The sequence below is a fragment of the Glycine soja genome, chromosome 14, assembly GCF_004193775.1.
Source record: "Glycine soja cultivar W05 chromosome 14, ASM419377v2, whole genome shotgun sequence".
NCBI lineage: Eukaryota > Viridiplantae > Streptophyta > Magnoliopsida > Fabales > Fabaceae > Glycine > Glycine soja.
This window is the reverse complement of record NC_041015.1, coordinates 46,853,360-46,869,886: the sequence shown is the minus strand read 5'-3', so window position 1 is coordinate 46,869,886 and position 16,527 is coordinate 46,853,360. Positions and strand designations below refer to the sequence as shown.

The 16,527-nt window shown below is 31.3% G+C and overlaps 1 protein-coding gene across 2 annotated transcripts; it reads left to right on the top strand.

The window, feature by feature from the left end:
* The first annotated feature begins 13,143 nt into the window (after positions 1-13,143).
* LOC114383013 lies at positions 13,144-15,818 on the top strand. 2 transcript variants are annotated; one of them, XM_028342586.1, is made up of 2 exons: positions 13,144-14,331; positions 15,242-15,818. In XM_028342586.1, exon 1 carries the CDS (start codon positions 13,295-13,297, stop codon positions 14,306-14,308), a length of 1,014 nt encoding a protein of 337 aa, XP_028198387.1. In that variant the 5' UTR covers positions 13,144-13,294; the 3' UTR covers positions 14,309-14,331; positions 15,242-15,818. The 2 variants fall into 2 exon arrangements, with proteins under 2 accessions (XP_028198387.1, XP_028198386.1); XM_028342585.1 differs by having other exon boundaries at positions 13,144-14,335.
* The last annotated feature ends 709 nt before the right edge of the window (positions 15,819-16,527 follow it).

The window sequence follows — 16,527 nt, the reverse complement described above, 5'->3', positions numbered from 1 at the left end:
CCCAGGTGGCGTTGCGGCGAGTTCGAGTATGAAGATGAAGAAAAGGGGTCTTTGGTTGTGACAACGAGATTTTTAGGGATAGTGCCAACTGTCAAACACTTAGTCTCAAACGCACTAAAATTCTTTTTGGATTGATAATAATGAGACATATAAACAACGCCATAAAGGTGGTTTTTTTTTTTTGCATGCTTAGCCCAGTCGGGATTTGTAAAATCGGTCAAGTTGCTGGGTTCCCTCAAAACGGTTGGGTTTGCCCGGGTTATCCCAGACCACATGTATAAATAGTCCAATAGCAAAATTGACCTGATTAGATCACCATATCCTATTTAGACCAATTGAACTGAATCGATTATTATAACATTGCTCTCACATAATTTTTAATATAAATTTATCTCTTTTAATTTCTTAATTAGTGTCAAGCAAGACCATTGTTTCAATCATAAAATTAACATCGTTGGTTTCAACAATAGAGGGCTAAATTGATGATAGATAAAAATCACATTAACATTTTTTTTTGGTGGGCAAAAACTTAAATAAGGCTTAAACATATATATTTTTTTAAAATAGAATTAAATGTAATTTTAAATTTTTTATTATGGTCTTGATGATTTTTAAGTTTTTTAAAATAATTTATACGATTAAATATGTTTTGGTTCTAAAAAAATTGATTAAATTTTGTTTTGGCCCTTAATCTTTATTTTTCATTGGTTTTGATCCTCAAATTTTAAAAAATATGTGAAATTGGTCCTTCATCCTAACTCCGTTACCATGTTTGCTACTTGACAAGCTTATCACTTTAGACAATACTATTTCTATAGTTGAGAAAATATATTACGTGTTAATTTGTTAACAAATTTTGAAGAGTTTTGACGACCCTTTCAATTGCATAGCCATTCTTTCCACTAATCCTTCTTATTTGAAATAAGTTATTGGTAATTCTTTTTCTCTTTCACAATTTCCTTTTCTTTTTGTTTATTACTCAACCTTCCTTTTTTTTTTTTTTATTGTGGAGAACAGTTCGTCTAGAAATGCTCTTATCCAACTTTTTAATCTAAATCCTATACCTTTTTTTCCTAACGTGCATAACTAACTTTTCCCGATACATCTATTTCCCATCTCCTAGCTTAAGAGGTCAAAGATTCCAACCTCCAGACTAAAGGTCATAAGAGTAAAGATGTCGAGCGAACTTATGAATCACATGCTCCTAAAAGAAGTAAAAACTTGAAACAAATTACCCCCTAAGTCTCCCCACTACTTGGGAACTATTGTAGAGGATCTTAGTGTTAAAAATGATGCTCATTTGGAGTTGAACATGTTGAGGTCCACATTGGGGAATAAATATTTGCTAGCTAATCAAGATATCCTAAAAGAAAAATCCCAAAATTTGGATCAAAGTGCCAAGGTTAGTCCAAAATTAGGAGCTAAAATTAGTTCCGATAGACATCAAAATGAGGAATCCAATTTCAACCCTGATAATAGTGGTAACCTTCGTTCTTCCTCAAATAAAGATGACCCAAATTATAATTCCAACGTCAAAAGTTCGAAAATATCCCTCCCCAAAATAATGCACATTTTGGATGATGTTTTGATTAAAAAGATTACTAGACTTTTTTTATACCAAAGATGTATTTCGGCACCTAACTGCAGTTGACGTTGATATTGCATGTGATCGGGGCTCCATGAAATTTTAAAGGATCATGTAGTTTTGCAGTATATGGCTCATGACTACATTTCTTTACAATCGTCCACAAAGCCCACTATTCAACAATGAGGATTTTCTTATTTTCTCGTAGCATCATATTAGGGCTCTGTTATGACTTATGAAACACACAAACACAAACTTATTATTGTTGGGAACATACCATTTCAATTATTTCATGTTCATGTGTAGTGGTCCAGCAATTTTATAATAATGCAATATTTTTTTCAAAATCGGACAATATTACGTTCATAAGAAAAATAGAGAATACAGATTCCTATTGGGATAGCCATTGATCGCTATGTAGTACGTAGTGTATATTCACTATGCGAATATTAAATAATACTCGGTTGTAAAGGGAGGTAAGACATCTATACATTACAAAATTGAGATCGAACACAACAAAGTTGTAAAAACAATTTGTTGAAGTTGGGTATGTGTATTATTGTGTCGTAGGAACAGCCCGAGCTCATTTGACCTAACAGTTTAAACAAGTCATGCAGACCAAAAAAATCCAATACTATTTAGGCCATGTTTTCTATATTCCAATCAGACCTATTTTTTTGGCCTATTGGATCATACTTATTTTGACAGTTCTACTTGTGCATAGAGGATGACTAGATTAATGTTAATGAGCATTGGACTTGCCTTGCTTAATGGCGTTGATCAAAGAGATGTGTGAGAAATGGGAGAAGAAAGAGGCATGGTTAATTAAAGTTGAAGGTTTGACACAATTGGTAAATAAACTAGCTTTTTAAGTATGTTATCAAGTATTTAATTTTTTTGTCATAAGTATGGGGAGAAATTTTTGTTTGAAAAAGCAAAACACACTTCAATGATATCTAGGTCTCTAGTGAATAATTTTGTGGTTTCCCACTATAAGAATACCTTTCTTTCATAAAAAAAAAAAAAGTTGAGAAGTTAAAGGCATTTATCTTTTCTCTTACTAGCATGCATACACATATTTCTTGTGAAGAATAATGATTTTTAACAGCCTATTTTTTAACTATCTAATTAATACTTGTTAAACTTTTTTATATTTGATATCTATATTTTTTATTCATTATTTTGTCTCAATTGTTAGTTAATAGGTATCAAACTAACTAGTATTGTATGTACCAAAAAACTACAACTAGTACTTTGGATGTACAAATAACATTTTTGTTCCCGTGAATTCCTACCGTAGAATGACTAGAATCTCTCCCAACAAAGCCTAACCCTCTCGGAGTCCTCGTCCCACGTTTTTTTATTTATTTATCAGCCTCGTCCACGTAATTTAAATAATCTGTTCAAAGCACCTTATACATACACAACATCAGTGTTATTGAATTTGACTTCTCTGTTGTATTTCCTGTACTGTCTTTGTATTATTCTTTAAAATTATATAATTTTTATGATTTTTAAAATTAAATTTTACCATTAAATAGTTATTCATTGTTATTTTAATAAAACAGGAAAAACATGAAAAAGACAACAAACCAACCAAACCCAGTGTCATCACCTGCTAAACCTAAAAACATAAAATATAAAAAACAAGTAAATAAATAGCAACAACAAAACATAGCATCAGGTTTCACTTGCCACACATAACATATACATGGGTGGTGCAACTTCTTTCCTCCTATTCCAAACTCTCACAGTTACAACACTATTCCTCGTTCTCACCACCCCCTTCATCCTCCGCGACGCAGCACCGCCGCCACGTCATCATCCCCGGTTCCCTCGATCGGTCACTATTCCTATTCGGATCCGTTCAAGCTAAGCACGGGTGTTATATATAGTGGTCGTGTTAACCACCACGTTCTCCCTCACCTTCCTTTTCCTCATCCACATCAAGCACTGCAACGACACCAACACCTTCAACGTTAACACGAACTTCCGGCCCTCGCACGTGCGGAAGAACTCCAGCGTCGACCATGATGTTCTGGAAGCGTTACCGATTTTTAGGTTTGGGTCGCTGAGGGGGCAAATGAAATTAAGAAACTGTGCAGTTTTCTTACATTTGATATTAGGGCTAACTCAACCTTAAAAGTTAACTTAAGAGTTGTTCCTCACTTATTCAATTTTGATTTGATCTCCAGTGGGATTTGGGTTTTCTCCAAGGTTTGTCTAGCCAGGTTCGAGGATCCCGAGGTTTTGAGGCTATTGCCCAAGTGCAAGCACGCGTTCCACGCGTCCGCTCTGCCACTACAAGGTTGAGCCCCGCGAGGTTGTCCTCATCTTGGATGACGGTGATGCCGCCAAAGTGAAACTTAGAGGGAGAATCGGACGTCGAAAGAGGCCAAAGCGACGTTGCCACGGCAGCAACAACCGCTACAACATCGTTGGATGGCACAGAACACAGGTTTTTTTTGTCTTAGGTCAGAGATGACGGATGTTGTTCGTGTGTTCTTTGGCATACAACAACAGTATCCAACCTGTGCGGAAGGTTGGAGCACTGTATTGTTGTATCGTCCGGTTCAACTAGCTCTAGCGGTGGAGTGATTTTCAGCTGCGAGATGTGTTGTTCTTGACGTCGGAGATAGTCACGTGGAGGCACGTGGAGGGGGTAGTAATAGTAATGATGGTGTTGCGGGTGAGGTGATGAAGAATTTGAGAAGTGTGTGAGAGGTGACAGGAATGAGGAAAGTTCAAGGTTTACTATAGTAACGTTCTGAATCGATCGATACTGCACCATTAGGGTTTAGAAATTATTGAGAAGGAAGAAACTATACGTTTGCGACGTGAAGCTATAAGCTAGCTTCATAAAATTACTTTGTAGTAAATTACGTTGGAGATATATGTCGAACGAAATAGTACACTAGGGTTAATTTGGATTGTTGATTACACAATTATTAGATATTAGTAATGAAAGAGAATGTTTACACGGTTGAGATTTTAGTTGCAGAGAAATAGTGCTAGAGATTGGAGACTGGTAGTGCTAATTCTCTCTACCTTGCATTCTATTTTTGTTGCTTGGAGTAGCATTGGTTTCAAAGTAGTCATTCCAAAAATATGATAAGAGTTTATGTTGATTTAATGAGGAGTTTTTAGTGGTTTCTATACTTACTATCCTTGGGTTTGGATAATATACTTCAAATCTCAGTATGATCACTGTACATAAAAATTCTTCCGAAGCAATTCTTGACATTTTAAAGATATAATATAATTTTAGTTACGTTGTTAAGATTATTAAAAGATGGTTATGTTATTTTTTTTATTTTATTAAGAGAAAATTATTTGATTTTTAAAATTATAAAATTAAGAATCAATATAGCATCTATTTATATATGTCACACGTAAAATTCGTAATTACTTTGTTTAAAATTATAAAAATTGAGGTCATCTCTTGTTTAACTCATTATATATATATATATATATATATATATATATATATATATATATATATATATATATATATATATATATATTCTATCAATTAATCTTTTCATGAAGTATTGTAATGTTTATTATTTTGATATTCTAAAAACAAAATAAAAAGAAGAAAAAATAAGGAGGGTAAACAAATTTCTAAATATGAAACTTATCATACGATAACTTTTATCCATTCTTTTATCTTAAATTAATTTGTTTTATCATTACAGACATACTTTGTTTTTGTTACAAAACATATATACTCTTTGGAGTTTTTAAAATTAAGTTTATAATATTTAAATTTGTCTCATTTACGTTATTGAATGTAAAGTTTGAATTTACTTGTTGTTTATTAAAACAAACTCTTAAGAATAAAATAAGTTTTTTTTTAACATAGAACCAAAGTCAATTGATACAGATCTAAATATAACATTGAAACTTAAATGAAATGTTATAAAGAATATCTCTGGGATTGACCTAGTGATGGAACTAAGTAGTATGGACAAGGTTATAAGTTTTAACTCAGTGTGTGTATTGTAAAATAAAAAATATAAAAAAAATGTTATCTATTATTTATTATCTATTATATTATATAAAATAAGATTTTGTCTATACGTCACCGGACATCATCATATTCATTCTCACTAAATTATAATCACATAATCATTAATTAGAAGATTCTAATTGGTAATATAACATATTATAATTAAAATTAATTAATAACACTATTGATTTTTCGTTGATCATAGGAGACATTTAAATTTTTTTACTCAAAATAGATTTATTCTTTAATAGAAAAATGAAACAAACCAATATTTAATATAAAAAGATGAAAGGAATTTTCTATGAATTTACTTTTAAAACTTAAAAAAGGGACAAACTCGAGTATTTGTCTATCAAGAAAGAACTAATCTCTTGATGTACATTCATCAAGGATTTCAAATATTCCAACAAATATTTTTTTTCACACACATGGATCAGATATCAAACCTCTTACGGTGTGATTTTAATATAAGATGAAAATTTAACATTACCATTGCAGATAAAAAAAAATTTAACATTACCATTCTCAAATAAATACTATATTTTTATACAACATTTTTTACTCATCTAAAATGTTAAATGAAATTTAAAAGGAAAAATAAAATAACTAGAACAGTTTATTAAAGACCATATTCAATATAATTGATAAATAACTGAATTTTTTCAACATGTTTATAAGGAGTCAACTTATTAGTCATTTGTTTGAAGAAGCAAAACTCATTTTATTGTCCACGTAAGTTTAAGTAGAAAAGCTATATTGAACGGGATCATTTAAGAATTATCTTTAAAGAAAGCCTTTTTAAGAGAATTTTCTTTTTTCTAAACGAGAACATTTTAAGAAAATTTCCTTCATATCTTTTCTCTTATAACATATCTTTTTCATCTTTTATTTTAAATTAAATTTTATTTTAATTTTTTAAAAATATCAATAATTAAAAGGCTCAAATGAAATTTTGATCCTCCTATTTTGTTCAATCTGTAATTTTAGTTCTTCCATTTTAAAATAAAGACATTTGATCCTTTTATTTATATAAAAAAAAAGTATGATTTGAGTCCTCATATTTCAAAATATAAACATATGGTCCTTATATTTGAGAAGATTCACAAATTTAATCTCCATATTTAAAATAATCAGCAATTTTGGTTTAATCTTCATTTTTATCTATGTTTTATTTATTTTATTTCTTATATTATAATTAATTAAATCATTCTGTAATGATACCTTAAATGAATATGTTAGGTTTAGGATCAACTGAATCAAAATAAAAGAAATAAAACATAGTTAAAATTAAAATTTTGTAAAATAGGATGACTAATGTCTTTATTTTGCAATAGAAACTAAAATTAGAAATTTTTTAAAATAGAGAAACTAAATGTCTCTATTTTAAAATAGATAGACCAAAATTACATATTGAGAAAAATAAAAGGACCAAAATTAAATTTAAGCCTAATTAAAAATAAACTTCTATCATAAATCTAAAATATAATTATATATGAAAAAATTGTTTATTATAGTTTTTAATTATAATACAATTTATATTGTAAAAATAATTATTTATTATAAATTGTAGTTGCATAAAATAAACATCTATCTATCTTGTGTAGTATATAGGTTAAAATATTAGTAATTATTAAGTAAAAATATCAACCACTAAGCCGGCCGGCTTGCTAGGCGAACTAACTTTAAGCCTTATTCTACGCAAATAAAAATGTGAAACGGCAAAAACACCATTCCCATATAAGAAACTGTTTTACATGACAATCTATTTTCTATAGAATGAATACCAAAAAGAATGGGCGAATGAATTCAGCCAACCAAATAGCCGTAAGCCCGTAAGCTATAGAAATGGCATATATGATCAAAAAGATATGTAAGCTATGCCATGTTGATCACTACAACAAGAAACTATTCAAATGTTGGCAAAGCTGAACCTATAAATCATGCGAAATTATATGAATACAACACAACCAACTACAAATTGGATTCTTTCAGGAGTCCATCACTTCACCTTTGCAGCCGCCTCTTTTTCATAGGTTGTTCCTTCCAATGATTAGGTTCCATGCTGTCAATCATCACAAGATCATTATCATCATCATCATCACATGTGAATTGTCATCTAATGCATTAGAAACTTGATCCAATTGTATTGTTGGTGTCTCTTTACAATACAAGTCTTGGTCTCCATTGTTGTGGCTGACACACATCATATTTGACCATTGAGAAATTCCCATGAGAGAATCAGGAATTTCTGGAAAATGCTCAAAGTTGTTTTCCATGGTTGTATTATTGTTTTCACCTCGTTGATCATCATAAGATGATCCTGTTTCATTTCTAATTGGGAAACATTCAATGATAGCTATGTTATCTGAATTATCTGATGCATAAGTTGATGTAGCTAGAGCCAACTTAGTCTTGTCGTGCACCGACTGTATACAATGTTGGAGCAAATAGGAGAAACAAGAAACACAGAAATCAATCTAAACACATGAACTCGTGAGAGAAAGATTTAGGAGGAAAATTTCTATTATTCTATTGTATTGTATATATTCTGTTACACGTAATGATATGTCTATATATATAGACTAACTCAACTAACTAATCACCATCAATTACTAATAAACTAGTAACTGTTTTGAATTATCCCTAACACCCCCTTTGATTCAAAAATAGTGAATCAACAACAAGAACAATATAGCAACATTTATTGAACAAAACTTCTTAATCCTCCAAACTCTGAACTCCTATTTTCCTTCTCAGCTCCTTGAATATGTCAGCCTTCAAAGCCTTAATCATTATGTTAGTTAGCTGAACCTCAGTTCTGCAATGAACTAGCTTAACCTTTCCTTTAGCCACTTGATCTCTCAGAAAATGAAATTTAGTCTCAATGTGCTTGCTTCGGTCATGAGAGACTGGATTCCTTGCTAGATCAATAGCAGATTTACTGTCTACTAACAATTCAATAGCCATTCCAGTAATGACTCCAAGTTCTTGAAGCAAAGAAAACAGCCATGAAGCTTGACAAGCAGCTGAACATGCTGCAATATACTCAGCTTCACAAGTTGAAAGAGCTACAACACTTTGCTTCTTTGAGCTCCAGGATATAGGTGCACCAACAATCATGAATATATATCCCATGGTACTTCTTCTGTCTAAAACATCTCCACACCAATCAGAGTCTGAATAAGCCACAAGATGTGGTCTAACATTCTCATCTTGATGTGGGAATAAAATGCCCATATTCAGTGTACCTTTAAGATATCTCAAAATTCTTTTGGCTGCAACCATGTGAGAGTGCCTAGGATCACTCATGAATTTGCTAATCATCCCAACACTGAATGCTAACTCAGGTCTTGTATGACAAATATACCTCAGACTTCCCACAATTTGTCTGAATACAGTTCCATCCACCGCAGCCTCATTCTCACACTTATCCAACTTCAAATTCACCTCAGCTGGTGTAAGTGAAACATTACAGTCCATCATATTAAACTTCTGCAGTACTTCAAGTAAGTACTTTTTCTGATGCATGAATAGACCTTTCTCAGAATGCTAAAATTCTAAGTCCAGAAAATAGGATATGGTTCCTAAATCAGTCATTTCAAATTCATTTTTCAAATTTTGTTTCAGCTCTTCAATTCTCTTGGAGCTGCTGCCAGTTATGAGTAGATCGTCTACATATAGGCAAATGAACAATGCTTCCTAATCTTGGTCAATAAGCTTGACATACACACCATGCTCAACTGAACATTTCTCAAAACCAGAATCAGAGAAATTTATCAATTCTCTTGTTCCAGGCCCTAGATGCCTGTTTCAACCCATAGAGTACCTTTCTTAATCTCAACACCTTTTCCTCATTACTTTTACTGATGAAACCAGAGGTTGACCATTGATCGACTAATACTTGTAATCTCCATTGATCAAAGGTGTAGGCCCATAGTTTGCTTTAGGCCAAATCACACTGAACTCCATGCCTATTTTTCTTTTCTAATTTCTGTTTGTTACCCTGGTTAATAATTAATATCTTGAATTTTATAAAAATTATCATTTAATTTTTAAAGATACTCTTTATCACTCTAATGATCAATTACTCTCTCTATTTCAAAATATATGACATTTTAGAGAAAAAAAATTATTCCAAAATATATATTGTTTTACATAATTAATAATATATTAAATACTTTTTTTAAGGATATCCTTAATAAATACTTAGTGAGAGTAGTGCATAGGAAAAATAAATGAATCATTAATTAAAAAGATGAAGAATATATTAAGAAGTTGTATAATATTTTCTTTGAAATTGAATAAATTAATTGCATTCTTTAATACTTGTGAAAAAAACCTTAAATGTTACATATTCTGGAACGGAGCGAGTACCAAGTAACAACTACTTTCAGTAAGGGTATTTCATGGGAAAAAATAATTAATGTTTCATTAATTTTGTAAAACGACAACTAATTTAGAACAATTATGTTTGCTGCTAAAACGCCATATATAGGGAAATAGAGAGAGTAATTTTTAATTAATTTACACTTCAATTATTTTGTGGAGTAGAAACGAAAAGGATAAAATAGAAAAATCCAAAACTATTTTATTTTAATGAAGAAAATTTATTGTATTAATGTTTCTACGAAAAAACCTTAAAGGATACATAAAAAGAGAAATTAAAAAAGTTTATCAGTCTATCTATCTTGATTCATTTATTAAACTTTTTTTTTCTATTGACTCATTTGTTACATTATTAGTTTTAAAATCAGAAAAAGAAACTAATTAAAATTTATACTTCTTTGTCTTATAATAACGGTCACGTAAAAAGAAAAAATTATCCCAAAATAATTTTAATTTTAATTTTTTAATGTAATATTAATTATTTTTTTACTTATATCTATTATAATATTAATGATATCAATAATGAAAATTGAAATAAATTAATGATTATAAGATTAATTTTGTAAAATTATATTTTCTTTCGTCCATATATTACTTTTTTTTGTCTGCGTAAAGTAACATGGACAATTATAATGACATAGGGGAATTAGTTTGTAACAAATTTCAGTCTAAATTGATTTCCATAAAAAAAGAATTGTTCAAAAAATTGTGTTAATAGACCTATTTGTTTAAGTCTTTTTTTTAATAAAATAAGTATTTTTTTTTCTGTTCTTTTATGTGTTTATCTAAAATATAAACTATTTTTTATGTAAATTATTTTCTAATATTTTTAAGAAACAATTCTTATCAACTTCTTAAGAAATTACTTTTTTATACTCACTTCTTTTTTTAAGTTAAAATAAATTGATCCGATATCATTTTTCTTACTAGTTACTATATTTTTTTTTTATTAAACATCTTTCTCTTACTACATTTATTACCTTGGGTTTAATGGTCATTCAATGTTGAAGCATCGAATAAGATGTGAAACCCACAAAATTTTATCAATTTCAATAATTTTTTAGAGCATCTACAATGGACTTATTTAATGGGTTGTTTAACAAATAAAATATTATTTTAATATGTCACATGTAATTTGAAGTTACTGAAATTTGGATAGAATTACTTATTTAAAAAATTATTACTCATGAGTTACTTAATTTTATATTAAATGTAGGAAAGAGAAATATAATATTTACGAGTTAAATAATTTGTTAATGAAAATATCCATTGAAAATAAAATTAATTGAGGTGCTTAAAAAATTAAGGTAATATAAATTAGATAGCTTATATAAATACCATTAAAGATACTCTAACCAATAAAAGAAAACGTATTATTAAAGATGCTCTAAACAATAAAAAAATATATTAAAATTTTTATTAGAGAGTAGCTTGGTAATAATTTTAAAACAATAAACATATATTGACTTTATCTTCCATTTCATTTTAATCCAATTTTCTTTCTACTTCCTCCATTTTTTTAACTGTCGGATTTTTTTACAAAATTTTGTTTATATTTAACATTACTCTTTGTTAATTATATTCTTATTTTTCAGATACTCTTTAAATTGGATATTACATGATGTTTAATGTTTTGACACATGTATTAAGAAATCCGATTAATATCATAAATTTCATAAAAATCATCATGTAACTTTTAAAAATGCCATTTATTTCTCTAATTAATTAACTAGTAACAATTACTTTCACCAAGGGTATTCCATGAAAAAAAAAATTAATATTTCATTGGTTTTGTAAAATTACAACTAATTTAGAATAATTTTTTTAATTATTGCTAAAACATCATAGTAAAATGAAGAGAATAATTTTTAATTGATTTACACTTATGCACTTTATGGGGTAGAAACGAAAAAGGATAAAAAAAATCCACTACTATTTTATTTTATTCAAAAAATTTATTACATATATTAGGTTATACAAAAACCTTAAAAGATAAACAAAAAGGAAACAAAAGCATTTCTCTCTCTTTCTCTCTACTATTGACTTGTTTATTACACCTTTTTTTTTCTATTGACTCATTTATTACATTATTAATTATAAAATAAGAAAAGAAACTAATGAAATAAAACTCTCTAAAATTTATACCTCTTTAGTCTCATCATAATAATTAGTGTAAAAAGAAAAAAATGTCAAAAAATATGTTATTTTAATTTTCAATGTAACATTAATTATTATTTTGTTTACTTATATTCATTATAATATTAATGTTATGGAGAACAAAAACTAAAAAGGAATTAATGGTAATAAAGTTAATTTTTTAAAATTGTATTATCTTTCATCCATTTATTAGTTTGTATTGTTTTATGTAAAACAACCTACAATGATAATAATTTTTTAAATAAATTATTTTCTAGTATTTTTAAGAAAATATTCTTATGAATTTTGTAAGAAATCACTTTTTTATACTCACTTATTTTTTAAGTTTGAACAAATTGACGCATTATAATTTCACTCACTACATTTATTATCTTTCTCTTTTTTATGCATTGACATTTCTATTACTACATTATCATCTAATCACAAATCAAATAACATGATATGGCTTTTTAATTAGATGGTTATTATAAAAGTCAAAGCCAACAAACTTACCATATAAATGTGATTAAATAACAATAATGCAAAATTATTTTACATTATGAATGTATAACCTTATTCTTTCATTTTTTTTCCAATTATTTTCTCTCTTTTTATATAAATTTATCATATAAACGTGATTAAATGTCAAATTGAGTTCTAAAAGATGAAAAATTTAAATCTTGTTATTGAATATGCAAGAAATGCGACAATTAATCCTATGAATAATTTAATAAATCTTAAACTTTACATCTTAATGTCAAATTGATTCTCATAAAATATAACTTATTAATAAACTAATATTTGAACATTAAAACTTAATGACAAAATAATCTTACAAATTTAACCAGATTACTTTACAGTATTTTTTTTGCACAGAATTAAAAAAAAATTTCTTTTAGAAACCAATTTATCATAATTTCACACATCTGATAAAATGAATATTCACTCATTATTTTATTTCTATTGACTCATTTATTACATGCATTCATTTTTCTATTTTTTCTCCTCTCAAATTAAAGAGATACATTCATTAGTTCAATGTAGCTAGCTAGTAGTATAGTAGAAGAAAAAAAACTTAAAAAAAAATAAATAAAAATGCCCCCTTTCCACATGAAAGAGTGTGCACTTGTTCCTCCGACATCACTGAGCCAAGCAACCCAATTCCTTCACTGAGAATGCACAGCGCCGAAGCAGTGCGTCTTCTGGGGATCGCCGAGAAGCTCCTCCAGAACCGCGATCTCATGGGCTCGCGCGAGTTCGCCATCCTGGCTCAGGAAACCGAGCCTCTCCTTGAAGCCTCCGACCAGATCATGGCCATCGTCGACGTCCTCCTTGCCGCCGACAAGCGCGTCAACAGCCACCCTGACTGGTACGCCGTCCTCCAGCTCGACCGCCGCTCCGACGACCTCGACCTCATCAAGAAACAGTACCGCCGCCTCGCCCTCCTCCTCCACCCCGACAAGTCCCGCTTTCACCTCGCCGGCCACGCCTTCAAGCTCGTCGCCGATGCCTGGACCCTCTTATCCGACCCCATCAAGAAATCCGTTTATGACAAGGACCTCACTTTCTTCTCCCGCGTCGATTTGTCCGTTCCCGAATGGGTCCAGCAGCAGGAGAAGCTCCCCGTCCGGAGGCCTGGGCCTGGGCCCAGCGCCGGCCGCAACAGCGCTGCGGCACGCGAGGACATTCTCGCGGACGAGAATTCGAGGAGGAGGCGGAGGAGGAGGAAAAGGAGCTCTACTTTCTGGACCGCGTGTCCTTATTGTTATCGTTTGTATGAGTACCCTAGGGTTTACGAGGGTTATTGCTTGCGGTGCCAGAATTGTGATAGATCCTTTCACGGCGTCACGGTTCCGTCGCTGCCGCCGCTTGTTCCGGGACAGGAGGCTTATTATTGCTGTTGGGGGTTCTTCCCCGTGGGGTTTGTTGTTGGCGGCTTCGGTTCTCCGCCGGAAAAAGAAGCTGCTCCAGTGGCGGCGAAGCCGGTGCAGGCACCACCTCCTCCGCCACAACAGGCTTCTTCGCTGCCGAATTGGATGCCGGTGCCGGCTGAGAATGGCGCTGGGAGTGTTACTCCGGTGGCGACGGCGAGGGTGACAAGCTCGGGGGCGGCGATGACGAACGGGGTTGGATCGGGGACAGGGCCGAAGAAACGGGGGAGGCCGAGAAAGTATCCATTGCCGTCGTGAGAAGGGGGTGTTTTTGGATTGTTGTAGGTACTGTTGTGTTGTTTTTGTAGATATGGTTAACTCTGGTTATTGTATGTATGGTCTGTCTCTTGAATTGGGGTAGTTTTTTGGTTCTGTGGTTTTCGCTGTGAGGTTTCGATTGTATGCCTTGTTGTTGATGGGGAGAGAACAATGTGGCCGGATATCTATAGTTGAAATTTGATTCACATGGCCTTAATGCCCTTAACTTTATTTTATGTGATTTTGAACAAAAATAAAAATTAGAAAAACTTTGGCTTTGCCTAAACACCGGAGAGTCAACACCTTTCCTGTCATCAACATGATTTTGAATTGTGGTTGTGGATTGCATTGTGATCCTTGTAAATGCGACTGATGGGATTGTAATTGTGGTTATATTGTACACTTGAAGAAATGGAGAGGATCTTGCCCCCTTTGTTAAAACCTTGGTTGGTCATCATGAATTTGGTGCTGACATTATATTTTCCGTTATCTCTAGTTGTGAAATTATAAGTTATGTTTGAATTACCATTGCTTTATTGTTAGAGGGTGCTCAAGATTTGAATTACCATTAGTTCAACGTTTTAATTACCCTTGTTTTTACTATTAGAGGGTGTTCAATGTTTGAATAACCATTGCTTTGCCGTTAGAGGTAGATGGTGTTCAACACTATGGAAGAAGGAATACTTTTGTATCTTTTATTCTGAATGTACTTTTGGAAGATTTGCACCGATAATCCAATATGTTAAAAACTTAAATTTCTTAACATGAGAGGGTGGGAAGCTCTGCTGTCCCAAACTAATGCTTAAATGCCCATTTGTGATTTAGATTTTGATAGAGTTGATTTTGGATTACTGATTGAATTGTTGAATGTAACATGCATGTGTGTCCGAATTAGTCTGAAGTAATTTTGACTTTGCTCTGTAATGTGTGCAGTGGCTTGTGAATTGATCATGCGTGTTAACCCCCAAGTGGACACTGCTGAGAAAAAGGAAAAATGCTCAGAAGAGGATGAGTGTACCTTTAGTTGAGTTGTCTGTAGCCAGCTACTAGGTCTTCTCCTTGTTGGGCTTTGTGATTTCATTGGAATGGCTATTTGGATCTGGTTTTGCAACTGTGAACTGTCACAATTTTCTTCTTGCACATAATGAACGGACTGGAATCGTTGGATGGAGATCAATCAATTCAAATTTTGAATACAAGTTTTAAATCCCATTGACAGAGATAAAATATGAGCTGTATAATCTTTTTCCAACTGTTCCAATTCGCTCACTGCAGGAAATAGGAATGCATGGAAATTGTGAATCTGGATCCTGGCTATTCATGATGACTATTTTTGGGATAATCAAGTGCTTTGTAAACTTATCAATCCATTTGAGAATACAAATTGGGAACATGAACATATATAGTGCTCATAGTAACTTGGCTAGTATTCATTATTGTTGTAGTAGTTATTACCATGTCCAAATACTTCAGTTTCTTCACTTGTGATATAGTTTTGTTCTGTGCTTAAGCTTATTTACCTTTTTCAGAGCACTTGTTTCATTGTAATACCTGTTCTCAAGAAAATTCTATTTAGAGGATGCTTCAACCTGAGATTTAGGTTTTTGCAGAATCAAAAACTTTGGGTTTAGAGGTTATACATTAAGTTTGTGAGGGAGAGATACCTTCTCTGTTTATTTGGGGGGAGAATTTGAATGAGTGTGGAGGTTATCAAGGGAAAACGTTCCCTCTAAAGTGAGAGGAAGTTGGGGAGAGAAGGGGCAATGAGTGTGGAGTCCATAAGGGAAAAGCTTTTGCCCAAACTCAGAAAGTTTGGGTGTGGAGGAGGGATGTGTGTGTTTGTTTGTTTGTGTTCAGTTTTAATTATTTTAATATTAAATAGTTTTTTATACAGCATAAAAAAATAAAAATTAGTTTATTTATTAGGAAAAATATCTTGGTAAAAAGTTTAATTTTTTTGGTCAAATTAATTATTATTACTATTACTATTATTTTTTTTTACAAAGTTGTTATTATTCTTATTATAAAAAAGTTTTTTTTATGATATTTATTAATTTATTTCTATTTTTTATTCATCCAAATAATCCCATAGGTTATTTAATTCGGTTCAAACAATTTGGTTTTGGAGCAGTTCAGTTTTTTAAAACTAAACTATCGAACAGTTCAGTTAAATTTTTAATTCAAAATTGTTTGGTTTATTTAACACAATTCAATTCAGT